This window comes from Phyllobates terribilis, unplaced genomic scaffold (genome assembly GCF_046119375.1).
Source record: "Phyllobates terribilis strain yellow unplaced genomic scaffold, ASM4611937v1 Scaffold_9__5_contigs__length_417890890, whole genome shotgun sequence".
In the NCBI taxonomy this organism is placed as follows: domain Eukaryota; kingdom Metazoa; phylum Chordata; class Amphibia; order Anura; family Dendrobatidae; genus Phyllobates; species Phyllobates terribilis.
The window spans coordinates 10297353-10309937 of NW_027362769.1; the positions used below are offsets into that span (position 1 = coordinate 10297353).

At 41.1% G+C, this 12585-nt stretch overlaps 1 protein-coding gene across 2 annotated transcripts in view; it reads right to left on the bottom strand.

Moving 5' to 3' along the window:
- Positions 1-12585, bottom strand: part of CFAP410 (cilia and flagella associated protein 410) — a 163051-nt gene that overhangs the window by 91457 nt on the left and 59009 nt on the right. For both annotated transcript variants that reach the window (XM_073645569.1, XM_073645568.1), the window contains exons 2-3: positions 6131-6149; positions 2786-2832 (exon numbers count right to left, since the gene is read on the bottom strand). In XM_073645569.1, the coding sequence (XP_073501670.1) occupies positions 2786-2832; positions 6131-6149 (66 nt within the window). The remainder of the gene's footprint in view (positions 1-2785; positions 2833-6130; positions 6150-12585) is intronic.

The following is a 12585-nucleotide window of genomic DNA, read 5'->3' on the forward strand; positions in this document are numbered from 1 at the left end:
GCGATTACATGGCGGCTGTTGCGGGCACATGTCAGCTGTATAGATCAGCTGTCACGTGCTCGGTTTAGTGCGGTCTCAGCGCCGGAGCCCGCGCTGAACCGGGGGTTATGTTGTGGTGCGTACTATTACGTACCACGTCATAAAGGGGTTTAAGAGCTGTAATTCCTAAAACCTTACTTCAATGAGGATGTGAATACCCTGTAGGATTTCAACTCTCTGGTAGCCACTATATATGCCCCTGCACAGGATTTTTAGATCTAAACAGCAAGAAGTTTATTGACCATCATAAGCTTTACAGCTCCAAGATGAAAACAACCTTTCTCCAGCACAAGTGAATAACATAAAAAGTCCTTCCTTCAGGCAACAAGTGAAACAAGATAAAGTGGGAGGCTTACAAGGCACAGCACTATCCCAACCGTTAAGCACATGGGTGGCGGTATCATGATGTGGTGGTGTGCATTGTGGCATGACTGATTGGTGCACTTTACAAGATCAATGGCAATATATGAGAGGACAATTATGTAAAGATATTGAAGCAAATCTCAAGTCATCAGCCATGAAATTAAAGCTTTGATGAATAAAGGTTGTTCAAATAGACACTTACCACAAGCATGCATGCAAAGTTGTGTAAAAATGGCCTGACAATAAATTGAAAATAATGGAGGGGCCATCATAATACCCTGACCTCGGTCTGCGAGCAAGGAGGTTCACAAACCTGACTCAGTTACACCAGTTCAGGAGAAAGGAGTAAAAAATTTTAGCAACATATCATGAGATGCTTGTGGTACACTACCAGAAACGTTACGCAATTTAAAGGCAATTCTGTCAAGTACTAAACATGTGTATGTTAACTTCTTAGTCACTGGAAATGTAATGAAAGAAATAACAGCTGAAATAATTTTCTCATTACCATGTAATATGTGAAAAGCTCCTATTTACCATGTAATAGTATAGAAAGCTCCTAATTACCATGTAATAGTATAGAAAGCTCTTAATTACCATGTAATAGTATGGAAAGCTCCTAATTACCATCTAATAGTATGGAAAGCACCTAATTACCATGTAATAATATGGAAGGCTCCAAATTACCATGTTTTGTTACCACACTATAATTGAATTTGTTGCCCACTGATGGGTCTGAAGAGTCTGGGTCGGAATTAGAAGAATGCAAAGTGTTGGTTAGGATCAAATAAAGTAAGACCACCAATCATCTGAACTCTCACAGCATCATATATCAAATTAGCACAACAGATTGGTACATCTGTTTGGGACTCAGTCTCTGGTAAGTGTGACGATACGATGTGTTACTTGCTTTAGCTTTCATGATTTGCCCTGATTTCCACATTACCAGTGTGTCTTATGTTTTGAATTGTATGAAAGAATCTAAGACAGAATCACTGACTGGTTGGATAAGGGAAACACAGTAAATATAGTATATCTTGACTTCAGCAAAGCATTTGCTAAAGTAACTCATACAATTATTATTGAAAAAATTACCAACTATGGAATGGACAAGGCAACTGTTAGATGGATTCATAACTGGCTTAGTGATCAGAGCCAAAGAGTTGCACTAAGTTGCACATCCAGTTGGAAGAATGTCTCAAGTTTGGTACCACAAGTCTCTGTCCTGGACCCTGTGTTGTTCGACATCTTTATCAATGATTTTGATGAAGGAATTGAGGAAAAACTGATTACATTTGCTGATGACACAAAGCTAGGAGGGATATCTAATACTAGAGAAGAGAGAGGATTCAAAAAGATCTAAACAAACTGGAACTGTGGGCAGCACGTAACAGAGTGGTTTTTAACAAAGAGAAATGCAAAGTCCTACATCCAGGCAAGAAAAAATGAAAAAAGCATATACAGAATGGGAGGAATAGGGCTAAGCAACAGCACATGTGAAAAAGACTTTGGTATACTAATAGATCATAGACTGAACATGAGTCAACAGTGTGATGCAGCAGCAAAAAACAGTCAAACACAATTCTGGGTTGCATTAACAGAAGCATAGAGTCTAGGTCATGTGAAGTAATTATCCCCCTCTACACCTGATTATTCCAGATGAAGTCTGATCACTGTGTCCAGTTCTGGGCACCACATTTTAAAAAAGACATGAAGAAACTGGAGCAAGTTCAGAGAAGAGCGACCAGAATGGTGACCGGTCTGCAAACAATGTCATATGAGGAATGGTTAGAGGATTTGGGAATGTTTAGCTTGCAAAAGAGAAGACAGAGGAGACTTAATAGTGGTCTACAATATCTCAAGTGCTGTCACATTGTAGAGGGATTAGCTTTATTCTTATTCGCACAAAGAAAGACTAGAAGCAATGGGATGAAACTGAATGGGAGAAGACACAGATTAGATATTAGAAAAAAACTTTTTAACATCAATGATAATCAATGAGTGGAACAGGCTGCCACAAGAGGTTGTGAGTTCTCCTTCAATGGAAGTCTCCAAACAAAGGCAGGACAGACATCTGTCTGAGATGGTTTAGTGAATCCTGCATTGAGCAGGGGGTTGGACTAGATGACCCTGGAGGTCCCTTCCAACTCAAATTCTTTGATTCTATGAATAAGAGGTGGAATATTTGGTACATGAGCTTTATTCGCCATTAAGTTTTATAGTTATTATGAATACTTTTGTTACCTAAAATTTAAGTTATAAGGGCTACCTTGCTTCTTCTGTCATTGGTTTTTCACTTAGAATCCCTTGGTGTATATTACAGCCTGTTCTTTTCTTATAGACACTTATTTATTCAGCGCATCGAAAAGAAAAAACGTCTCACCTTAATGTCATAACTTCAATGTTTGGAAGCTCGTGACATATTGAGATCTGAAATAATAATCGTTATACACAGTGTTAATATAAAGAAGAAAGTGTCATATAAACAGAGCTGAACAATATGACAAACAGACGATTCAGTGATGATGGGGTGTAAAACATTACGTTATGTTCACATGCTGGATTAAAATTTGACTAGGGAAATTTATCAACCCAATATGCACCTGGATTCTCGAGAAATTTGCACCAAACAGCGTTTGTCATTGCTTGCACCATATTTATTATGTATTTTAAACAATTTGTATGCCTTATTCTGCAAGAAAACATGATTTTGCTAAAAAAGGGTGTTTAGCAGAACTGGGCGTGACATAACACGCAATACTATTTGATCGTTTGATTTTTCAGACCATAATAAAAATAAAAAGCACCCAAACTGCGCCTAAAGTCAGATAAATCAACCGATTAAAATAGCCATATAGTTATACAATTAGATTTAGATGTATGTGTACAAAGACATGATCTGGAAAAAAATATGCTAAATAATGTTTATGCGACGACAGCAATAAGATGGCATGGTGCATCCTCATGTGCTTAAAAGGAGTTGTCCATTAAAAACAAATTATCATCTATTCACAGAATAAGTGCTAACGTAATGATAGCTTGAGGTCCAACTACTGGAACCCATGCAAATCAGCAGAACGTGGCTCACGCTAGACCTGAAGTCCTTTAATACCCTATAGGCCTACAGAGCGCTGCACTTGGCTTTTCCTGGCTGCAACATAGAGAATGAATGGAACGGAGGTTGGGCATATGATCTGCCATTCCATTTTGTAACAGGAGTAAATCTGGCCAGTATAGTTTTTCAGATTCGCTATGTTGCTTACCACATGTGCAGGGCATTGCAGCTTAGGTATTCAAGGTTACGACCACAATGGATATACCGTCGTAACCATGGACATCTAAGCTACTGCAATACCCTGCACATGGGGTAAGCGATTGTCATGAACCGGTTATAGGACAACCCGGGACCAGGGGCTCCTACCCTGTCCCTAACGCTAGGGACGCCCTATCTATTCCTGTTCCCCAGGTTACTTCAGATAGCAAAAATGATGGGGCCATGTAACTTGCTGTTCTCCTGAATCAGCCCTTATCTGTCCCATCCTCCACCCAGGAAAGTAGGGAGGAATAGTGTATGTAAATACACCAGACAAACAAGAGGGGACGTAAAGGGATATAATAAAATGCCAAACACGAGAATATGCACTCACAGACAACAGAGGGATACACCGAAGGAATTAGAAAGGTAAACAAAAAAAGAATAGGATGGGACTATGCACACAATCAAAACTCCAAGCAACAGTCACAGAAAAACTCTCCTTAAACACCTCTACCGAACACCAGAATCATCCACTCCTCACCAGGCAGTACTAGACTTCTGACTCTTCTCTATTGCGGTAAACCCATGACAGCGACATAGCGAATCAGAAGAACTATACTACATTTCTAATTGGAGGTATTTGCTAATATTATTATTACTACGCCTACTACATTTTGGCATAGGATCTTGGAGATGGGAATACACCTTTATGGCCTTTACTGACAGCCATGCAGTATTTTCCTGCATAAAAATCTTGGTTTTCTTGAAAAAGGTATTCCTGTACCACTGCTTGAAAAAAAGTGTCTTCTAAGAACTGTCAGTAGATTTAGAAGTTGATTTTGAGTCCATCTTTAAGTCAAAAAGGTCCCACTAGCTCATCTTTAATAATACCAGTCCATAGCAGTTCCCCATCTCCACCTTCCTGGCTTCTGAGAGTTCTTTGCCAGTTGGGGGTGTGGAGATAAATTAAGTATAGTAAGCTGTAGACCAGATGATATTGTCAGAGGAATGCTTGAAGCTCGGTGCAACAGTGTGGTGGGAGTGATTGATGTGAGAATACTGTATTATGGGAACCTCTGAATCTTGTTATACTGTCCCAGTGCGATTTCAGTGGAAAAGCTTTAGCTGTCATTATTATAGCGACATTTATTCCATGGTACTTTACATGTGAAAAGGGGTATACAAAATAAAAAACAAGTACAATAATCTTGAACAAAACAAGTCACTGACTGGTGCAAGAGAACAGAGGACCCTGACCACAGGGGCTCATAGTCTACAAGGAATGGGTGAGGATACAGTAGGTGAGGCTAGAACGAGGGTTACTGCAAGTTGTAGGCTTGTCGGAAGAGGTGGGTCTTCAGGTTCCTTTTGAAGGTTTCCACGGTAGGCGAGAAACTGATATGTTGGGGTAGGGAGTTCCAGATTAGAGGGATGCAGGGGAAAAATCTTGTATGCGAATGTGGGAGGAGCAGATAAGAGGGGAGTACAGGGAGATTAGGTCACAGATGTATGGAGGAGACAGGATGTGGATGGCTTTGTATGTCATGGTTAGGGTTTTTAACTGGAGTCTCTGGGTGATGGGGAGCCACTGAAGGGATTGACAAAGACGAGAGGCCAGAGAATAGCGGGATGACAGGTGGATCAGTCAGGCAGCAGAGTTTAGGATAGATAGAGGTGTGAGAGTGTTAGAAGGGATTATACCAGTAATGGGGGCTCTGTGTGTCGCTACTGTGAGGATGGCGGGAGCTGGATGTGGCTTGTGACTCTCTCTCAAAGCTGAATGTGGCTCTCAAGGTCAGAAAGGTAGCGGACCACTGTCCTAGACATACAACAACAATGTTTTAGTAAGCCAACCCTTCTAAACCAAAAGCAGAGTAAAACAGACTCTGAAGAGTAGAGAGATCTAATAGCTTTATAATTCTCTCCTGCATCCAGCAATGTGTGCACACAGCCTTGTATAAATAGAACTATAATAAAACAACATGATGTAATAGTGGCTAATTGTACCCGACCAAAGGCACGCCATTTGTGTTTAGTGATAATTGGCATTTGTGACGCTAAATTGAACGCTCCTAAATAATTTCTAATTTTCACAAGAATAACAAAAAAAAACATCAATGTGGAAATAAGAAGATGCAATACATAAAATTGTTCTAACAAGCATCATTAATAACACAAACTATTTTGTGCCTGGTAGGATGGATTTAATTAGGAAACAGGAAAGAGGACTTCCTAATTTCTACTAAAATAGACAAATGTGGGAGCTCTTATGGTAATGGCTCAACTTGGATTTAAAAAACGGCTACCTGGGGAGTAGAATGGCTCAGTTTCCCAATATCTATTGTGTACTATACGCTGCCTCTTACTTTTATTTCTTTGACCTTGCATGAACAGAGAATATGTAGAACTCATGAGGATAGTTCAAGCACAACCCAGGAGATATGATGCCTGAGGCACGAAGATAATACTTACATCGGTAAGACGGCTTCCCCTGAAATAAAGAAAAAATGTGTATAAATGGACAATTCTGAGACAGGAAACATTTATTTAACACAGAACTATAGGTGCATCACTGGAATTAAAACAATGGCGAAGGAAAAAAAATGAAAATTTTACTTTTTCCCACAAAAATGTTGCTTTAGCCCCAAATTTTTCATTTTCACAAGGTTATCAGGAGAAAATGGACCATACAATTTGTTGTGCAATTTCTCCTGAGTAAAGGAAAACTACTGTTTGGGCGCACGGTAGGGCTCAGAAGGGAAGGAGCATCGTTTAACTTTTGGAGTGCATAATTGTCTAGAATAGATAGCGGACGCCATGCTGCATTTGCAGAGTCCCTGATGTGCCTAAACAGTGGAAACTCCCACAAGTGACCACATTATGGAAACTACACCTCTCAAGAAATTTATCTAGAGGTGTGGTGACAAACTTGAACCCAAAGGTGCTTCACAGAATTTTATAACGCAGAGCAGTGAAAACGGAAAAATGTTGCTTTAGTCCCAAATTTTTCATTTTCACAAGGGTAGCAAGAGAAAATGGACCATACAACTTTTTGTGCAATTTATCCTGAGTACACCCCCCACAAGTAACCCCATTTTGGAAACTACACCTCTCAAGGAATTTAGGGGTGGTGAGCATCTTGAACCCATAGTTGCTTCACAGAATTTTAAAACATTGGGCCATGCAAATTAACAATGACGCATTTTCCCACAAAATGTTGTTTCAGACCCAAATTTTGCATTTTCACAAGGGTGCCATGCCACATTGGCAGAGCCTCCGAGGTGTCAGGACAGAATGACCCCACATAAGTGACCTCATTTTCCAAACTACACCTCTTAATCAAATCATCTAAGGGTACAGTGAGCATATTGACACCACGTCTTTCACAAAATGTTGTACCATTGAGAAGTGAAGGGAAAAAAAAAAATTTTTTTTATCACTATAATGTTCTTTTAGCAACGAATTTTACATTTTTCACAAGGGGACATAGGTAAAAATTACCACATAATTTGTTTACAATTTCTCGTGAACATGGCGATATTTCACATATGCCTGCACAGTACTGTTTGGCAACACGGCAAGACTCGAGAGGGAAGGAGCACTATTTGACTCTTGGAGAACACATTTTCGTAGAACACTTTGAGGACTCCATATACAGAGACCCTAATTGCCAGAAAAGCAGAAACCTCCCTCAATTTACCTCAATTTGGAAATTTTACCCATCTGTGAATTCATCTACAGGTGTAGTGAGGGTTTTGACTCAATGGGTGTTTTCCAGAAACAAGTAGCAGTGGATGCTGCTAAAGTGAAAATTCAAATATGTGATTGTAGTTCCTGTACATTGTAGTGCCCAGCTTGTGCTTCTGGAGACCCGTAAATTAAGTGGGCTCTCATTGCTACAGGAATGCCAAACATGTGGATGCTAACTGTAGTTTAGGCACATTGAGGCTCAGGAGGTAGGGGGCATATGGATTTGGGAGCGCAAATTTCGCTGGAATTCTTTTAGCGGAAGATGTGTCACTTTTCTAGACAGAGGAAATAAATTCCAGCATATGCAGAAAATAAAGATATTAAAACATGACTTTTATTAGTGACATTAAAAATATCAAGGATGAAAAAACATCAAAAATAAAATAGAAAAAGGGGGAGTGGAGGAAGGGGGACAACAGAAGGGAGACACAGGTGTACGAATTTCAGGCTCACTATCTCTTAGGTTAAGTGCATACGTAGCGTTCTCGCATTTCAGAGCGTAAAAACTGCTGCATCAAAAAAGCTTGGTAATCGGTCTGCCAGCTAATGCAATGGCATCCTGATGTGCTGTGCACATGATGCAGAAATTTCCGCTCAGGATTGGCATTGCATTTAAAAACACAGTATGTCCTTTCTATGCAGCATTTCTGCAGCATTTCCCACATATGTATACCTGCGGATTTGCTGCGGCTCAATTAAAGTCAATGGGCGGGAAAACACTGCAAAAACGCACACAGAGTGGTACCCGAGTCGGCTGGGGAGGACTACTACTCCCATCATCCAACTGTCGGTCCTGCTGATAGCAGCAAGAGCGGCCCGGCTGAGGGGAGTAGTAGTGTCCTCAGCCGTGTCGGGGCTGCGTTGTGTAAAAAAAACAAAAAAAAACAAAAAAACACTATATCCTCACCTGTTCGGCGCCCCCCACTGTCCTCCTGGTCCTCACGATGTCTCAGGCAATGTGTTCAGGCCTGCGGTACACTGACAGGAGCGCGCTCGCTCCAGGCAGTGTACATCGCTGCGCTGCCAGGACCTGAGCTCACGTGAGCTCTCAGCTGAAGATCAGCTGAGAGCTCACGTTACCTCACTTTACTGCACTGGTGCTGCGAAGGGAACATTCTCAAGAATGTTACCAAGTACCACTGATGATGAATTCATAGGGGCTGATCAGTTGATCTTCAGCTGATCTTCAGCTGATGAACCCAAGTGACCTCACTCTTGCAGCAGAGCCATGTACACTGACAGGAGTGATTTTACACTCCTGTCAAGGTACATTGCTGTCTTCTACAGCAGTGACATCAGTGATTGCTGATGTCACTGCTGTAGAAGTGACCTGGATCGCCGAGGGACAATCTGGATTGAGGCGTGACAGCGGACAGGTGAGGGATATGGTTGTTATTTTTTTTTTTTTTTTTACAGAAGAAGATCGAGGGCTTCAGGGACTGAGCATCTAATAAAAAAATTATTAAAACAGTATGAATTTTAATCAGGGCTGTGGAGTCGGTAAGCCAAACCTCCGACTCCTCAATTTCCGTGACACCTACTCCGACTCTACGACTCCCTCATACATGGCTCATCTTTAAGTGATAAATTTACTGATTTACTGTAGCACAGATTAATCTCAGCTAAAAGTCTAGACCCTTAGATCAGGAATAGGACAGACATTTATAGGACATTTCCCAAATTCTTATGAAAAAATATTCCTCACAAACTGCATTGAACTACTGTACCCAATTTATTATATATTTTATGAGTCGGAGTCGGTCCATTCTATACCGACTCCACAGCCCTGATTTTTATTTCATTAAAATACTTTATTCTGGCTGTGTCCTCTATTGAAAAAGCAGCGAAAACTTTACTACGTGGTTAGTAATGGGGGCTAAGCGCCAGATTTGGTGGAGGGGTGATGTTATTAGCCGTGGAGGGGGCTAGTATCCATGGCCCCTTCCCTGGCTATTAATATCAGCCTGCAGCTGTCTGTTTAGCCTTTTCTGGTTAGAGTTTATAGGGGGACCCTAAGTCAATTTTTTTCTGTGGTCCCCCTGTAATCTAGCCAGTTAATGCTAATCAAACAGCTGTGGGCTGTTATTAATAGCCAGGGAACATTGTTGGCTAATGGCCCCTTACCCGGCTACTAATATCAGCTCCCAGCAGTTGGCTTACCTTTACTGGTTATAAAAATGACGCGGGAGCCCACGCCATTTTTTAAAAACATTTATGCTCTGTGCCCACTATTCAGACTTAGCAGCTCTTTGGACGCATATTTTTGCTGCGTCCAAAACGTTGCATTCTACTGAACGCAAGTGTCAGGCAAAAGGTATTTTTTCCCGAATTTTAAAAATGAGAGATGTTTTAAAAAAGAAAACCCCCCACCCCCTATCCGTTTGTAAGAAGACATAGAACTGGAGTGCTGGCCCCCACCCTAAGAATTTTTATTAGCGTCGTAAACCCTCAGTGTAGAGCAGCTTCTAGCTCAAACTAGATTATTCCCTCCAAAATTCCCATTGTTTAAAAGCTTGTACAGTTAATGTAGAATTTAAAAACGCACATGACGGTCACTAACCCAGGGACCAGATTTTTGGAATGTTCACATTTTCCTGGTTACAATGATATATTTTTCATAACTGGGATACCCCCAGAAATCGAAGAATTGGTTTCTTAGCTTCTGAGCATCATAGAGAGGTCCTGTTTAATATCCATCTGCATGAAAATTAGTGACGGCCAACATGATGTCTCCATCTTGGATGTGGGACCCCCCCACACCAAGATATGAAACATGAAGGTTTTTATGTTCTATGCAGCTGGGTGGTCTCACAAAGCCGAGCCCCCCTTGTGAGGTAAATAATGGGTGTCTCCCAGAGTTTTGGCTGCTTTTCTAAAAAGCAGAAGAGTCATAAAACTGGCATTCTTCTCAGGGACGTCGGACGCACGCACACCACGCGGCGTAGAAGAATCACCTCTAATTTCCGGGGAGCCGTATCCCCCACAGAATCTGAGACCATCACCTTGTGAAGCAGGTTTTGCTATTACTTATCCCTTTTATTTTAATAACTGTTTATGCAAATATGTAAATTTTCTCCTTTATAATATCTTGTATATATTTTGTAAACACTGCCCCCTTTTGGGAGTAAATCATTAATTATTTACCAGTTTCGTCCTTCTTGTCCTATGTCGAGCAAACACGTTCCTCACCCGCTAATTCACGTTACCTACCAGGTACCCGATCCACCTGTTAAGCGATCGGTGATGGCAGTATACCAGTATTTATGTGATATTGTGGTTTGAGGGTGTCTGGTCGGAGGTATATATACGTTCCTAGAAGGAACTGGTGGTATATATACGTCCTGTCACATCACGTGCCGCAATAGTCGACATAAACTAGAGTAGCTGCACCCGTGCTTATCCTCGGTCAATACCGTGTTTGACCAGCAGGATAAGGGGGCGCCAGAGAGCTGCAAGGTCCGACCCAAAAGTGGGTGTCGTTTTCCTGACAGCAAGTAAATCCACGTATTACCTAAATCATGGGTATTTACTGCATTCAATACATTCTAGTGGTCAAACTTCTGTTACGGAGATTAGCGACTCAGCAAGAGAATTTCACATGCTGCAGTTCTGACAGACGAGCCGCACGTCTGTGTCCACAGGTGATTCTCAGCCTCAGATGCACGCATAGCGGACATAGGATTTCTAGAGATACAATCCACTTTGCTGTAACATCTGGACGCTGCGGGTTTGACGCTGTATAAACACGCACGGCTCCTGATCGTGGCCACGTACCCAAACTCACCTGCAGCATGTCAATTTCTGTAGTGGTCACGCTAGTCTCCGCTGCAGATTTTGACTGATTGAAGTGTCATTATATGCGGTGGATTCACATGTACCGACAACAAAAGTACAGCATTAGAACACCGCGTTTTGGACACAGCAAAATTTTGCTGCGTCCAAAGCGCTGCTTGTTGCTGTTCGTGGGGACGTAGCAGCTAACGAAACAGATGTAAGCTGTTAATAATACCCAGGGACCATGTTTGCCTAATGGCACCTTCCTAGGCTAAAAATAGCAGCTCACAGCTGCCCAAGAAATTACATGAATGGCAATGCTAATGAAGATTGGGTGAATGGGATTAGCTCACACCAAACTCTTTTGTTTAGTGATGACAAGATGTCAATCAGACCCTTTCATTACCAAACCCAATTAAAGTAAAGTAAACAGTTAAATAAACACACAGACACAGAGTAAACACTTTGTTTGAAATACAACAGACATTATTAAATTAACCATTATACTCACCTCAGTTCTGACGGTAATCCAGGGGTTAAAAGCAAGGTTAATTTTCAAATAACTTTATTTAGCTCCAAGAAGCATTCATTGATGTACAAAAATGCGTCAAAACGCTGTTTTTTTCCGCAACATTTTTCCTGCCTCAAATCCTGAATTTCTGCTTCAAATCCTGAGCGTGGGCACATAGCCTTTGTCATGACAATGTGTGTGTCCAGGTCAGAAAGATTTAAATGAATGAGCGGGGTATGGGTGGGTGAAAACAGACAAATGAGACTTCAGGCATAATTAAATACAGACCATGAATAATGACAATTAATGAAAATGTAGACACCAATTGCACAGAAGAGACATAATCACAGAGCACATAAAAGGAAACTATGATGTGGATACATGTCATTAGAACATTATACATACTAGGATAATAAAGAATGCTCAATAAATAATATGCAAGGAATAGGACCAAAGATATCACGTATGTAAACACTGTTCGTACAAGAGACATAATCACATAGCACGATAGAAAAAAAAACTGCAAAACTGCAAAAAAGTGACCTACACACTATAGTGAAAAAAATTGCACTATAGTTAATATACACGGAATATATCCAACACATATTATGTAGAAGGGGCTAATGTAAGTATAGTAAGTCAGTTTTATAGTGTAGGCCCCGAAGGTATTTTGTGCCCAATTTCAAGATCCAATGTGCCTCACAAGTTTTAAGAGTGCTTCTTTCAAGTCGCCCCCCCCATATTGGGCCAATTAACCCTCTCAGTACCAGTAGCCATTAGGGAAGCAGCACTGCCCTGTTTTACATTTAGGAAATGTCTGGAGATACCTGATATTGAGCGTTTGGTTTTAAGGGGATTATATGCGGCATCGTATTCGTGCTCCGCTATCCTG